At 52.1% G+C, this 15299-nt stretch overlaps 1 protein-coding gene across 3 annotated transcripts in view; it reads left to right on the top strand.

Annotated features, from left to right (window-relative positions):
* The window catches only part of LGALS3 (galectin 3), a 28067-nt gene extending 12946 nt beyond the window's left edge, over positions 1-15121 (top strand). The window contains exons 1-7 of one of the 3 annotated variants that reach the window (XM_054826413.1): positions 9117-9230; positions 11742-11791; positions 11924-11946; positions 12237-12608; positions 12816-12904; positions 13185-13353; positions 14045-15121. In XM_054826413.1, coding sequence (XP_054682388.1) covers positions 11929-11946; positions 12237-12608; positions 12816-12904; positions 13185-13353; positions 14045-14200 — 804 coding nt within the window. In that variant the 5' untranslated portion in view covers positions 9117-9230; positions 11742-11791; positions 11924-11928 and the 3' untranslated portion in view covers positions 14201-15121. Of the gene's footprint in view, positions 1-9098; positions 9231-11741; positions 11792-11923; positions 11947-12236; positions 12609-12815; positions 12905-13184; positions 13354-14044 lie in introns of those variants that run through there. The other 2 variants (XM_054826415.1, XM_054826414.1) reach the window with 2 other exon arrangements.
* The last annotated feature ends 178 nt before the right edge of the window (positions 15122-15299 follow it).

The following is a 15299-nucleotide window of genomic DNA, read 5'->3' as shown; positions in this document are numbered from 1 at the left end:
CGAACGCTCTCGAGTGGACTTGGATCGGAGGTGCTCGGTGGGTGGGTGGAGGTGTGAGAGCTCTGCACCCGGCAGTCGCTGTGCCTGGGGTGTGTGTAGGTGTGCCCCGCTCAAGGTCGTGGTCTGAAGAGGGATAATGGCTAGATAGGCGTGATGTGCGCCAGGTTCGCTTCCCAAATTTTTGAGGTGGGAGGATCAACTATGACTTTTCCTCACAATTCAGTGGAATTTGATTTAACTTGATCTAAAAATGCACATGTGCGCACGCACACGTTAAGCTGGTAACAGCCAGGTAAAATTTTCTTTTTTTCTTTTATTTTTTGGTCACTCTTGCCTGCAGAATCTCTCAGGTAGGTGGGAAATCCAGCGTGAGAGGCAATACACTGTTGAGAGCAGTACGTTTGTTTCAGAGATCTGCTGATTGTTGAAGTTGGCCCGTTTTGTGACAGCGAAGACAGAAGAACGGGGACTTTTATGATCCGCTGCGCAGGGGATACACTTACAGCTGAGTTACAAGTTACACCTAGATAAGGGACAGTCAGTGTAATTGTACAAACACTTTGGTTGTGTAGTCTCACTGCCCCAAGGGTACCTTCCCTGCTCAATGATTGAGAGAGAAAATAGCAGTACCTGCGTTTCTCTCCTCTTTCCAGCTTTCTCATGCCACTCGCAGGCAGTTGGCATGCCTTTGGCTGTCCTTTCAGGTCCTGTTGTCTGCACCAGATCTTACCTACTCCAGCAGATTTGTGTTTTTGAGGTGGAGATTGGAGATTATCTCATAGCACTTAACCCTTAAACTCTTGGGTCAAGCTGTGCCATCCATCACGGAGTTTGTTTCACTTGGCAGTAATGATGGCTTAGTGTATGTCTCCCTATCTCTTCCCTCTGCCACCACCCTGGTTACTTTTAAACCAGTTCCTTCTCTGATACAATCCCGTGTACATCCCACAACCTCCTCGGCGGTGTAAATGGGACCATGGCCATGGCGAGGAGACGCTTGTATTTGTCTGTCACTGAGAGGAAGCTCAGCCAGAAGAGCTGGAGCATGTGTCCACCATGAGCATTTAATGTCAGAGGAACTCCGAGCTATTTAAATTACTAAAGGACGGATCTTGAGGGGGAGGCTGGGTAGAAGTGGGGTACTCTGCTGTGCCTTATCCTGGTACTGGCTATTTCTGAGTGATGCTTAGGCTGGAGCCGGCATCCTCAGCATGAAATGGGGGGGAATTACTTCAGTTTAGGTTTGAAGAGGAAAATTCCTGCTGGTGGTGGAGACCATGTCCTAAAGCAAACACCAGCTCATATTGCTGCAAAACTGGATGGTGGCCTGAGGTTAAGCAAGGGAGTCAGAGCAGCAACAAAGAGAAACTTTGTCATTGTGAGGACAGTCAAGCGTTGGGGCAGGTTGCCCAAAGAACTTGTGCAGTCTCCATCCTTGGAGGCTTTGGAAGGCTGGGCTGGATAAACCCCGGAGCAGCCTGGGCTGACCTGGGACCTGGCCCTGCTCCGAGCGGGGATTAGGAACCTCCTGGTGTCCCTTCCCACCACTATAACTCCATGATTCTAAGTTCATGCTGTTCCATGTCTGATTAAAAGCAAACATGGAATTTATCCCTTCTTTAAACAAATTCAGAAGGTGACAAATGGCCACAGATGGCATTTGTGATTTCTTGGGCTTACTCTGGCTCGTTAATGCAGTGTTGTTCTGGGGTAGATCTATGGCTCCCAGTGGAAACCCGGTATGTGCTACCAAGGGGTTATCTGTCAGGATACTCCATTTTGCAAAGCTGTTAACGGATAATGAAAAGTAAAACCGTGTTATGGTGCCTTTTCACAAAAATGTGCTTAATTTGCATGATGTGCAAAGCTTTCTTAGCACTTTGTATGCTGGAAATTGCTCAGAGGGGGTTTGAACCCTGTGCTTTCTAATCTGCCTGTGTTCCTTCAGTTACAGGGCAACCCCCTCCAGCACAGAAAAGTTGGCAGAATATCCTATTTTAAGTTTGCTTAGAAGTGGGAAGAATTAATGCTTTAATATCCTGGTGGTGCTTCTCACTGCGTGTTGGGCTGTGTAAAACCAGAGTTTGTTCACGCTCCTCAAGGAGACCAAGTTGATGATCTTGAAAGCTTTTTAATCCAGGCACTTTGAAGTCTTAGCAGCTTCCACTTCACACTTTCATGTTTGCATTTCAACTCTGATGCTGTCCCCAATTTCCTGCTCGGAAAGCTGAGCATGAGCAGCACGGCGTAACTGGGAACGTGGGGATGATGCATCAGTAGGTCTGAGCCGCTGCTGCAGTCATAGAATGGTTTGGGTTGGAAGGGACCTCAAAGATCATCTAGTTCCAACCCCCCTGCTGCGGGCAGGGACACCCTCCACTAGACCATGTTGTCCAAAGCCTCACCCTCGTCTTGATGCTCTCCTCTTGGTCGTACCGGCTGTCAGAGTAAGTAGTTGCTAAAAAGAGTCTGTGGAGTGACATCAAGCCAAAGCTGCTCTGAGCAGGTCAAAGAAAAATCAGATGCTGGAAAGCATTGACCAGCATTGACCAGCATTGACCTGCTGGGAAGCAGCACTGTGCAGAAGGACAAAAAGCTCCCCAGGACCAGCAATGTGCCCTCACGGCCAAGAAGGCCAATGGTGTCCTGGGGTGCATTGAGAAGAGCGTGGCCAGCAGGTCGAGGGAGGTTCTCCTCCCCCTCTGCTCTGCCCTGGTGAGGCCACATCTGGAGTTCTGTGTCCAGCTCTGGGCTCCCCAGTTCAGGACAGACAGGGAGCTACTGGAGAGAGTCCAGCGGAGGGCTGTGAGGATGATGAGGGGACTGGAGCATCTCTCGTATGAGGGAAGGCTGGGAGAGCTGGGACTGGTTAGTCTGGAGGAGAGAAGACTGAGAGGGGATCTCATCAACGCTTACAAAGATCTAAAGGGTGGGTGTCTGGAGGAAGGGGCCAGACTCTTCTCAGTGGTGCCCAGTGGCAGGACAAGGGGCAATGGGCACAAACTGGAACACAGGAAGGTCCATCTCAATGTGAGGAAAAACTTCTTCAGTCTGAGGTGACCAAGCACTGGGACAGGCTGCCCAGAGGGGTTGTGGAGTCTCCTTCTCTGGAGATTCAAACCCACCTGGACCCGATCCTGTGCAACCTGCTCTGGGTGATCCTGCTCTAGCAGGGGGGTTGGACTAGATGATCTCCAGAGGTCTCTTCCAACCCCGACCAATCTGTGAAAAATGAGTTGGAAAAATTTACTGGTGTGTAAAAGCCAAGCCTGATGTGGTCCCTCTGTTTTTTTTTTTGCTCTCGGAGCTGGCAGCTGCGCATCCCCCGTCCTGCTGCCATCAGAGGGCAGTGGTGCTGCTCCCAGCCCTCCTGCCTGGTCCCTCCTCCCGGGAAGGCTGCATCTGCTCTTGATTAGTTGTAACATTGAACCTGATAAAAAAAAAAAAAATAAAAACGAGGAAAACCAACAACATTTAAGTGACTTACAGTGCTGTTTGGGAGACGGCGTTATAATTGTCACCCTTGCGCAGACTCGTGTTAAACTGCGTTTGGTTTGACTTCTGCGGGAAGATGACAAACGCTGTACACGAGATTTAACTCCGAGCCCCGTTTAGTGTAAGGTTTCATAGGAGAGTGAATTTCTGTGCTCTGCAAAAAGCTGGTATCAAAGGCAGTGTGGCAAAGAAGGAAACTCTGCTAACCTGCCTCTTACGATGCTCTTCCTTTCCCTTCCCTTCTGGTTTCCTGAGCTACAGTAAAAGCCGCCTATTGCTGTTGTAATAAAGTTATTTAAAGTAAAATCTTCAGAGTGGTTGGTACTTTAGGCTGGATTAGTTTTCTGTAAGGTTGAATGCGTTGGCTGTGTGTTTGGGCAAGCACGGCCAGGAAAAGCACCAGGACCTCGTCTTTTTGATGGCCACAAGTCATGGGGGTCTTTCACCCCGTCTGCACAGGCATTTGGCATCGCCGTAGGGATTTCTCATCCGGTTATTTAATAATGTCAGTACAAAGAACCTTCCTTAAGGGCTGTCGGGGCAGCGCAGGAGGATGACGGAGTTACAATTAAGTTTGAAGCTGGAGGGGCTGGAGGACTTTTGTAAATCTTCATTGACACAAATTGCTACAAGTCTCGTTTAACGCTTGGAGAGCAGCTTAATGCTCAGAGTGGCACGTCAAGCACAAAGTGCTTCTCATTTATTCATCCTTAATAATACAAAAGCTTCCACTTGTAGCATGGTTTTGCTCATCTACAGCATCGGTGTACGTGAAGCTTTCGGGGGGGTGGGGGTGGACTTGCCCTTCTGGCGTTGTCGGGGCAGGAGGGAACTGGCGGAGCTGCGCTTCGCACCAGCAGTCTGTTTTCTAGAAGGAAGCTGCAAAGGCAGGATCTTTGCTTTGTAAAGAGACAACAACAGGGAGGTTCTACAGGAAAAAGAGCAAGCCCAGACTTGTTCGTACGTGTGAAGGTACCTGTGAGCAGCAGGGATGGTGCTGCGAGCATCGATGCTCTTTATCAGCTGCCTTCGCTTTCGTTACCATCAAACTTGAGTTATTGAAGTTCTCAACCTTCCTGCGCGCTGAATTTTTCACTAGAGCAAGGCACTGTGGGGTTGGGGGGGTAGTAATGCGGCCAAGGAAGGTCTTGAATGAGCCACCTCCCCAAAAAGGGCTGTTTGGTCCTGCGCAGGAGGCTGTTTTCAGCAGTCCTGGGAGGACATCGCGTAAACCCGGCGGGTCATGGAGGAGAGTCCCGTTGCCTGCTTTTGCTGCGATGCCCTTTTTTTATTGAGACGGAGAGTCGGAGGTGACTCAGCTGCTGGCATGCAGGGCTGAAACTGAGGTGCCACCTCAGGGAGGTGCAGCGTGCGGCTCCCCAGAGGCATTTGTGGCGCTCGGAACCTCATTCCCGCGTCTGGGAAAGGAGGTGACGACGTCGCGGTTCCCGTCCCCCAGCCCAGGAGGCTGCACGGTGGGGGGAAGGAGAGACGGCGGTTGGATTTAGCCACTCGGGATTGTGCTGGGCACGGCCTCGGTGGTAGATTTGCAGCCCAAACGTTGCGCGTGATGGTTGCTGCCAGCCCCACGCACCAGCCAGGCCACAGGAATCATGAGACTAATAAAATCACGTGGATGTGCGTTGTTCTGCTCTGTAAAGGGAGTGGATCTCTCGTGCTTCTTGCCCTCTGGATTAATTTCCTTCCCATTAGTTTACGGTCAAGACGACGGGGGGAGAAGCAGCTTTCTGTTTATTAATTTCCAATAAGCAGTTTAAAATTATTCCTTTAAAGTTATTTAACTTTATAGAGATAGGTCTCCCATTGAGGTGGGGGCTTTTGCCTCTGGGCGACTCGGTATCCGCAAGAATAGAGGATGCAGAAGACGACATGAACTCCTGACATGAGTCAGCATAAAGGGTACTGGGACCGAGTAACGGGTTGGTAATTCTGCGATGTAATTGCAAATTGTCATTTGTGTGTATGTGTATTTTTAATGTAACAATATATCTATTTTAAACTGTTCTTCAAAGCAAATCAACCCTCAAACCTTAAGCAACTGAACTCAGCATCCTCCTGCCTCTCTCTCGCAGAGGACAGGGGCTGCCTGAGCCGGGGCTGGCACGGGGTGGCTGCTGCTCCGGTCCCCCGCTCTCCCATCACCTCTGCTCACTCTCCTGCCTTCCAGCATCCATTCTCCACTAATTTTTTTTTTTTTTTATCTTTTAAACTGCCACAGTATGTAGTTAATTAACATAAACATCGCCATAATGCCACCGCAGGCAAGCCCCTCAATAGGTGGTAGAGCGTCAAGGCTATCGCAGAGCAGGCTGTCAAAGGTTCTTGCTAGAAGGAAATGTGTAATAATATATGTTGTTGTATAGTGTAATGGTGCTTGAGTGTCTGGGGACCCCGAGTTGGTGGGCAAGTTACTCCCAGTCCTGGACTGACCCTGAGCCCATTGTGGAATGGAGCTAATTAGCTCATTTCTGTCTTATTACTGGATCGGCGTTAAATATCGCGTGGCACTTGCGTGCTGTCAGATAAACGCTGGGCATTTTAAAATGGGGAAAGTAAATCGTGTTTAGAGAATGTGCTTGGCTGCAGTGAAGGGCATGCCGGAGCGTGCATCCCTAAGGAACGGTGTGACCTGACGGCCGAGCTGTCTGCTGGGTCCTCTCTCTCTCCCATCCCTTGGGTTTGTGATTTGGGGCTTTAAATTGTACGCGCTACCAAGTGGGGTTGCATTTTACATTGAGTCTCTAAACCAAACCAGATACATATGAGCGCTTAAAGAACAAACAACAAATATGCGCCATTCTTGAGAAATTACTATTTTTTTATCCACTTTGGAAAAGCGGCCAGCCCTGGGTTGCGGGGCCGTGCATCACAAAGCATTGCAACACCGCAAGCGAGAGATGCAATCGCTGTGACTTACGTCTCCTACAGAACCGGTGCGTTCGTGCACTGCCTGGCTTGCTTAGTGCTCTGGCAATAAACCCGGCTGCTCTCTTTTCTCCATCCCGAGAGGCGAAGCTTGGAAAAGAGAGTCACCCCACCAACGTGCCCGACCATGTGAGTCACAACACGGTGACTCAGATGAAGCGGAGCAAAGAGAAATGCAGACGTTTCTTAACTCCACACGCAAAGGGCGCTCAGCACCCACCCCGTGAATGCTGAAGAGATGTTCACTTCTTGTCCTTGCTGCTTTTGATTTGTTCTCCCTTTGAGTCAAGCATTTTTTTTAACACAGTTACCTGTTGCGTAACTGGAAGTGCAAATTTTACGGCATTGGAACTGGAAAAAAACCAGGCAAACGTCTTCCGTAAATGTTTGGAGCCTTCAAGTGAACCCCTGAAAATAGAAATACAGGTTTTTCATTAAAATATGTCTTGCCTAGGATGTTTGGGGGTGTCTCAGGGAAGAAGTACACTGAGTTAATACAGCCTTATCCGGGGAGGCAGAAGTCACCGGTACCTGCCTGAAAACAGTGCGTGTCACGTTAATCAGCTTCACAACCATGTTAACTCTTGATTAATCCACTTTGAGAAATGCCGTGCTTTAGGCAGATGCTGGAGCAAGGACTTGTCGGGTTGTTCTGAAGAGCGGTGATCTCCTCCTGCTTGTCTTACGGGCTCGGGAAGCCACGGATACTCATATAATGTGGCAGGGATCCTTCCACCCTCCTGGCTGAAATCCTCTGTGGGTGCCTTTGCCCCAAGCCATCCCCACAGACTCCGCAGTGTGTGTTTGCTGTGGTGAGGTCTGGGTGCTGTGGAAGGCAGGAGGAGCAGCGGTCCCTGGTTAAGGATGGCCTGGGGGCTCCCTCGGGCGTCCCTGGCATCTCCTGTCAGCCCATGGCATTTTTGCACCCTTAGCTTTGCTCTGCGTCCCTGCGACAGGTATTACACGAAGGTGAAGGGTGCTGAATTCCACGCTGGCGCCCCAGCAGAGAGGTGGCTGCCCTCTTTTAAAGCCCAATCTTTTAGCTAAGCAGAGAAGTGAACTGGAAGAAGTTATACTAAAATTCATTAAAACCAAACTCAACAGATTTTTGCCCTTTTTTTTTGGTACCAACTAAGCCATTTAGTTCAGCCTCTGCCCTAAAGAACTAGTTTCTAATGACAGCAATTAAAGTGTGTAGCCCTTAATAACATGCTTTAACTTTCGCTCTGCCCTGAAGTGGTCAGGAGTTGGACCAGCTGATCGTTGTGGGTCCCTTCCAACTGAAACCTCTCCTCTCCTCGCTTCTCCTCTCTCCTCTCCTCTCCTCTCCTCTCCCCTCCCCTCCCCCCTCTCCCCTCTCCCCTCTCCTCCCCTCTCCCCTCTCCTCACTTCTCCTCTCTCCTCTCCTCTCCTCTCCCCTCTCCTCTCCTCTCTCCTCACTTCTCCTCTCTCCTCACTTCTCCTCTCTCCTCTCCTCTCCTCTCCTCTCCTCTCCTCACTTCTCTCTCCTCACCTCTCCTCTCCCCTCTCCTCTCCCCTCTCCTCTCCCCTCTCCTCTCCTCTCCTCTCCTCTCCTCTCCTCACTTCTCCCCTCTCCTCTCCTCACTTCTCCTCTCTCCTCTCCTCTCTCCTCTCCTCTCCCCTCTCCCCTCTCCTCTCCTCACCTCTCCTCTCCCCTCCTCTCCTCACTTCTCCTCTCTCCTCTCCTCTCCTCTCCTCACCTCTCCTCTCTCCTATCTCACCTCTCCTCACCTCTCCTCACTTCTCCTCTCTCCTCTCCTCACTTCTCTCCTCTCCTCTCTCACCTCTCCCCTCTCTCCTCTCCTCTCCTCTCCTCTCCTCTCCTCTCCCCTCCCCTCTCCTCTCCTCTCCTCTCCCCTCCCCTCCCCTCCTCTCCTCTCCTCTCTCACCTCTCCCCTCTCTCCTCTCCTCTCCTCTCCTCTCCTCTCCTCTCCTCTCCTCTCCTCTCCTCTCCCCTCCCCTCCCCTCCCCTCTCCTCTCCTCTCCTCTCCTCTCCTCTCCTCTCCTCTCCCCTCCCCTCCCCTCCCCTCCTCTCCTCTCCTCTCTCACCTCTCCCCTCTCTCCTCTCCTCTCCTCTCCTCTCCTCTCCTCTCCTCTCCTCCTCTCTCCTCTCCTCTCCTCTCCTCTCCTCTCCTCTCCTCTCCTCTCCTCTCCTCTCCTCTCCTCTCCTCTCCTCTCCCAGCAGATCAGTATTTCGGCGGGAAAACACGCCTTTTTCTTTTCTATTCCTTTAAGCTGTGAAGCCAGTTGAGCAAATAGGAGACGATTCAGCCTTAACACACAGGAAAATTGTGCCTGTTGGAATTACAGCTGCCGCTAACGGCTTCCCAGCATCCGTCCTCTGCCGGCCTTGCTGCTTTGGGTGAAAAACAAAGCTTTTTGGGTTTTTTGCTTTTGTTTTTGTTTTTGTTTTTGTTTTTTCTTGGTAGTCTCTGGAGAGAAGCAGGAAACAGTTAAAATTTAAAAGGAAATTTGTGTTTTACTGAGCTTTTGAGGAAAACGAAAACCTCTGCTGCGTGGCAATAAACCCACTCGAGAAGCCCAGGTTTTTTCCCCTGTGTAATTTTGCCTCTTGGGGGGGGGTGGTGATGTCAGCACTTAATTAGGGGCAATAAAATCACGTTCTGGTGCTGCCAGCGACTGTCCCAGCCGGGGTCCCCGCCCCGTCCCCGCCCCGAGCAGGCGCGGTCCCCACTGCCGTGTCCGGGCCACGGGGCTACCGTGGGATCACAGCCCCACAGCCTCCGCCGGCAGCCGCCACGCCGCAGGTGAGTGGGTGCAGCCACCCACGGGGGTCCCGAGTGGGACCGGGGGGGGTGGGGTGTTAGCAGTGGGGTTAAGGCACGTATCGCCTTGCAAAAAAAGGGTTAAGTTTGCGCCCGTCCTTTTGTGCGTGGGAGTGGGGACACGCGTGAGCTGCCAGGGCAGCCGTGCCGTGTGTGTGGGGGGGTATCTGCGGTTAAAAACAGCAGCTGGAGAGTACGTGAAGGACTCGCTGGCTTTAGGGGATGCCCGGGGTACCTAGGGGATGGTGAGTTCAGGAGCTCTGAGGCTGTTTGCAACTCGCGGGGGGCTGGGGGAGCCCTGCCCGTGCCCCAAAACCCACGCGGAGGGGTGGGAGGGAGTGTCGGTACGTGGGAGACTGGAGACATCGCAGAAAGACACCCCAGAAAATCACTGCAGAAATAGCGCCGAGGGGCAGAAACCTTCTGTTTCTTTCCCAAATAGAAGTTTTTCCGCTTCACCTGAATATAGGAAATACTTGGGGTGCTTTACAGACGTCTGCCCTGGGAAGTTCCCCGCGGCCGATCTCCCGTTGGGTGGGTTACAGCTCAGAGCTTAGATCGAATTGATTCAAGTTTGGCAGCCCAAATGGTGCTGCGGGTGGAAGAAAACCCCTTCCCGTGCCCGCGACAGCCCGGCAGCGGGCAAATAACCCACTGGAGTCCAAGTGACGGCGAGAGGATGGGGTGACCACCAGGCTCCAAGGTCGGCGGCACCATTTGGTGGCGGAGGAATCGTGGTTTTGCAAAACTTTGGTTACAAATATCAAATCTGCCATCCCAGTCCCGGCGGGGAGACACGAGACTCCTGCCGTACCGTCCCACTGGGGCCGAAGCAATAAGAAATCCGTGCAAAGGAGCAAAATTGCTTCTCCCCGAGGCATTGCAGGGAGAAGAGGGGGGAGCAGGCGGGACCCCTCGCCGGAGCAGCACAAGCCATCAGCAGCCGCGTACCTGCAGCTCAACCAAACTCGACCCGGTGGGATCCGGCCCTGGAGAGTCTGCAGGAGCCCTCAGCTTCACCCTGCAAACAAATAGCAAACCCAGGGGCTTAAAAATACCAAACAGAAGGCAAATAAAAGCTTTGCGAGATACGGGCTGTTCAGTTTGGGCTTCTGGATGCTGGTTTAGGACTGGCTTAAAAATCACGCGGGCTCAGGAGGATGAATGTTTTGCAGGGAAAAGGGTTATTTGTTGGTTGTGGAAACTTGGGGGGTTTGTTATTCCTAAGGCAGGGCAGCCAGATTTGCTGTGACCTTTGTGTGGCCGAATGTTTCTTTCAAAAAGAATTTTCCTTCTCTGTTTTCAATTTGGAATTTTCCTTTTCTTTCCCCATTTCTGCCTCTCCCCCTGTGGTTTTGGGTTTTTTTTGCCTTGTCCCTCTTATGAATGCTCTCTTTGACGGGAGGACTCCGGCTCAGGCCGCAGCTATTCCTGCAGGCAGGTACGCATTTGGCCCCGCCGCAGCAGAGCGACTTGGCGTGGACTCATAAAACTTGTAAAGCAGCTTTTATCTGCTGGCCCAGGGCAGCCAGTGGCACGTGTGTCCCTCCCGCTGTGCCCTCCAGCCGGAGCAGGGCGACCAGGGATGTGTGGGGCGGGGGGGGGGAAGAAAGGAGCACCCATGGGTGCTGCCCTTCTTTCACCTTTCCAGGCCTGCCGCAAGCATCTGCCCCGCGTGTCGTGGGGTGCGTGTCCCCACAACGTGCTGTGCTGGTTTTGTAGCCCCCCATGCAGCTCGTGTTTGCTGCTATGGCCCCCCCCCCCCCCCCCCGATTTTGTTTGGGGTTTTTTTATTGAGATCGTTTTCGGGATGGTGCCTCAGGGGCAGGGAAGTGAGTAACGCTGGCTGCGGCCAGCATCAGGACAAAACCGCACCCGTGACATGGGTGGGTGATGCCGTTGCGTTGGCAGGGAGGTGGCAGGGAGGTGGCTCTGTGTGTGTGGCCGTGTGCCCCCCACACCGCCGGCACCCCCTCAGAAAGGGCCTTGCTGGCAGGGCCCTGCCTGCCTCCGGTGCTGCCCTTTTGGGTTGGGTTTGTTTTTTTTTTTCCCCTTTATAAAAAGTGTTTTGAGGCTGAAATAAACCTTCCTGACTTGTGAGCGCAGCAGACCTGTGTACTTTTTTTGGTAGATGAAATGCAGAGCTCCATGTTGACCCGTGGTTCTCAGAGGACGAGGGTGCTCGTGCGGTTCATGATACCACATGCGAGGCTTCCCGTTCAGCGAAGAGCAAAAACCCGGTGAAAACCCTTCGAGAGGCCGGAGGGAGCCCAGAGCTCTGGGGGCAGAGCAGCACCATGTCCCTGCGGTCTGGTGTCCCCTCTCTGCTTGACACCAGCAGCGTTGTAGGGTCAATGATGGTGTTGTGTCAATGATGGTGTTGCATCAACACCAACCCCACAGCAGCCAATCTCATCTGGAGGGTGTTTGGGCTGGATTCAGCCCCGGAGCCGTTCAGGCTGTCATGGCAGTGACCCTCGGTTTCTCCCACAGGTATCAGACGAGGGTTTGTTCTGCGGTGACGGAGCTGTCAGCTCTGCCTGGTGGGTACGCAACGGGGACGTACCAATTGCCAGCCCGTTGTCGCCGTAAACTGTAACTCTTCTCAAAAATCTCTATTTTTCGGGTGGTGTATGTTTAAAATGACTTAAGCGTCCTTTGTCTTTTTGTTTTAGGAAAAATGTCAGACGGTTTCTCTGTAAGTATGGCTTGCTTTAAAAAAAAAAGCGGGGGCTGTGATTGATTGTTTGATTGCCTTGAAGTGGGGACCTTCAGCAGGGTGGGAACACGGCTTCGCTAACCTGCGTAACTCCCCAAATCCCCTCCGGTTATGTTGGCATTTACCGGTTTTCTGGAAACCCCCCCCACCGGTGCTCGGGAGCCGTTGGCTCAGGCTGTAGCCTACAAAAGCTGGGTGTTGGGGGACTCAACCCGAGCCCAGGATGAACGTCACCCACCTCACCCTCCTCCTCTCCCCTCTGTCCCCAGTTATCTGACGCTTTGTCCACCGGCAACAACCCCAACCCCAGTGCCCCCCCACCCCAAGGCTGGCCTTCCTGGGGGAACCAGCCACCGGCTCCTGGGGGGTTCCCGGCATACCCCGGCCCTCAGGGGACCTATCCGGGAGCAGCAGGGACCTATCCTGGAGCCCCAGGAGCACCGGGGACCTATCCCGGAGCATATCCTGGAGCACCGGGGCCGTATCCTGGAGGACCATCAGGACCGGGACCGTATCCGGGAGCACCTGGAGCATTCCCTGGAGCACCAGCAGGACCAGGGCCGTACCCTGCCCCAGGACAACCGCCCAGTGGCCCTGGATATGGGCCCCCTCCTCCGCAGGGGGGACCAGCTCCTCCCATGGTAATGGCTCCATCACATTAAAAGGGTTTCTGTGTCCTCACCGCCTGATTTTGCCGGTCAGGGGAGGGACCTGGGGCTGGCTGTCCCCGGGGGGTGTGTGACATGACCGCTCACTGTGTCACAGGGCTGCCTCGGTGTCACACCGAGACCCAAGCCCTTACCTATGTGCTTTATTCTGTTAACACTAAATCCCTGTTGCTCTCCCAGAAAATCCCCTTCGAGCTGCCCCTGCAGGCAGGACTTGTCCCTCGGATGCTCATAACCATCACGGGGACCGTCAACCCCAACCCAGACAGGTACGGGGGGTGTCCAGCACCGAGGGCAGGGGGGTTCCATGAGGCACTGCCGGACAGATGAGGGAGGCTGGAATTTGCTTTTTGTTCCTAAATAACACCTGCTTGGTGTAAAAAAAACAAATATTACATTAAATATGGAAAAGCTGCCAGAAATTGCCCCATCATTGCTCAACAGAGGCAGCGGGGGGGTTTTTTCTGCCCGCTTGCTGCTACTTCTGGCAAGTTCTGTCACAGAGCTTTTTTCGTAGATAAAACAGTGATTCCATTATTGTCTTTGCAGGTTTTCACTGGATTTCAAGAAAGGGAATGACATTGCCTTCCACTTTAATCCCCGCTTCAAGGAAGACAACAGGAGAGTCATCGTCTGCAATTCAATGTTCCAGAATAACTGGGGAAAGGAGGACAGGACGGCTCCCAGGTTTCCATTTGAAGCTGGAAAACCCTTCAAGGTAGCAAAATAAACCCCCCCCAACTCGGTCTCCGTGTGCCACAGCACCTGCGCCACGTGTGGGAGCGCTTGGGCATGGCCATGTAACAGGACTTGCTGGAAGGATGTTGGTGCTTTTGCTCAGGAATTGGCTCCCGGGGGTGCTTTTGGGGCAATCGCCGGGTGTGCTTCCCCGGCTGTCCCGCACAGCAGGTCTGCGGCACCTTCCCTGCAGTTCTTACCCTTCCTGCAGGTCCAGCCGCCCAGGGTATTTCTCCCCAGTTCTGCTATTCCCATTTATTATTAAATCCTCCTCCTGCAGCAGTTGTTGGGCCAATTTCTACAAGGCATTTTCCCCGTTAGCAGCCAAACTCTCTTCATGAGCTTTTTGTCCTGCAAAACAGGTTCACATTTGGTGAGAATGCGGCTCTCGCTGTGTGAACCGTACAGTACTGCTGCTTGAAACTGCTGTCACAGTCATGAGGAGACAAAAACTGTGGGCTAAAACACTGAGGAGGAAAAGTACAGCAGGGCTTTGGGGAAAGCAAAGGTCACTGGTGGTTTTTGCAGCTGGGAGTTGCAGCACATGCCACCGGGCTGGATTCAGCTGGCACCTTTAGCCAGTGCCAGCCTGCTTGGGTCTGTGGCGTAAAACTTCTTCCTAGAACAAATCTGATGGTTATCTTTTGGCCGATTTGGGTTTTTTATTGCAGCTCCAGATCCTTTGCGAGGTGGATCACTTCAAGGTAGCGGTCAATGACGCTCACTTGCTGCAGTACAGCTTCCGTGAGAAGAAGCTGAATGAGATCACCAGACTGTGCATTGCTGGGGACATCACCCTCACCAGCGTTACGCCAACCATGATTTAACTACAGTGGTGTCATTTTACTGCAAACTTAGTGCTCTTAATACAGCTGTAACAGAAGTGCCCTCTTACATGAATCATTTGAGGTAATAAAACATACTTTCACAAGTAAACTTTGTTTTCAATAAGATCTCAAAAGACATGACATCCTCCAGCAAGCCAAGTTCAAGTGTGGAAGTATCCAAATTCTTGCTGTAGAGACAGAGATTCTCTTTCCTGAAGGCTGATGACTAGGAGCCGTTAGATTTGAATGGAGAGGAGGACTTGGGAAAGCAGCCTGTGGACTAGGGCAGCCATCTTCAACCCCATCTTCTCCAAGTACCAGACAGCAGTCAGTAACTCAGTGTTTTTAGCCTGTTGCTCTGCTAGGTGGAACAGTTATTCCTTTTGCACTGAAGGAATCAAAATAGTGCAGCAAAGGACTTAAGATCCCCCCTCAGGGGAGAGGAGTTGTGCTGTCAAGCTACGAATTCACAGAAGTGTCACCTCACTGCGGTTGTCCTCTACGAAACACTGGAGAGAACAGGGAATGCTTGAGACCCTCTGAGCCTGACTAGAATGAGGTATTTCAAGAGGGGGTGCAGAACTGGAGGAAGCAAAACCTCTCCCCTAGGCCATGGCTAGAAGAGTTACCCCTCTCCTTTGGTTCAAAGGCCCATTCTGGTGGCCCAAATCGGCCCAAGGGAGATCCAGTTTGCACAAGCATTACATACTCCAGAGAACAGGTCACGAGCCTTGCACTTCTCTCCCCTCATCGCTTCTGTGTGAGTCAAGCCCAGTTTCAAGGGTGGGGTGGTTTATTGGCAAGTTCACCTCATGAGTCAGGCTGGTAGGAAAAGAAAAAATGTTCCCTTTGCTGTGAGTCATTCTGGTCTTGTGTGCAAAACAAGAACAGCGCAATAGCCGCTATTAAAGTTTTCAAGGATCTCTTTGACATGTCTCATACTCTTTTATAACAGTCGCTTCATTTATACTTGGAGATGCCAAGTTACAACAAGCAGTGTTGAAATTTCCAGCAGATGCAGCAGCCTAGACCAGCACACTGCTAAGCGTATACATCAGATGTCAGAAATCCCTCATTAACCATTATTCTGATGACTGAA

Source organism: Grus americana, chromosome 5, assembly GCF_028858705.1.
Source record: "Grus americana isolate bGruAme1 chromosome 5, bGruAme1.mat, whole genome shotgun sequence".
NCBI lineage: Eukaryota > Metazoa > Chordata > Aves > Gruiformes > Gruidae > Grus > Grus americana.
This window is presented reverse-complemented; position numbering and strand designations above follow the sequence as displayed.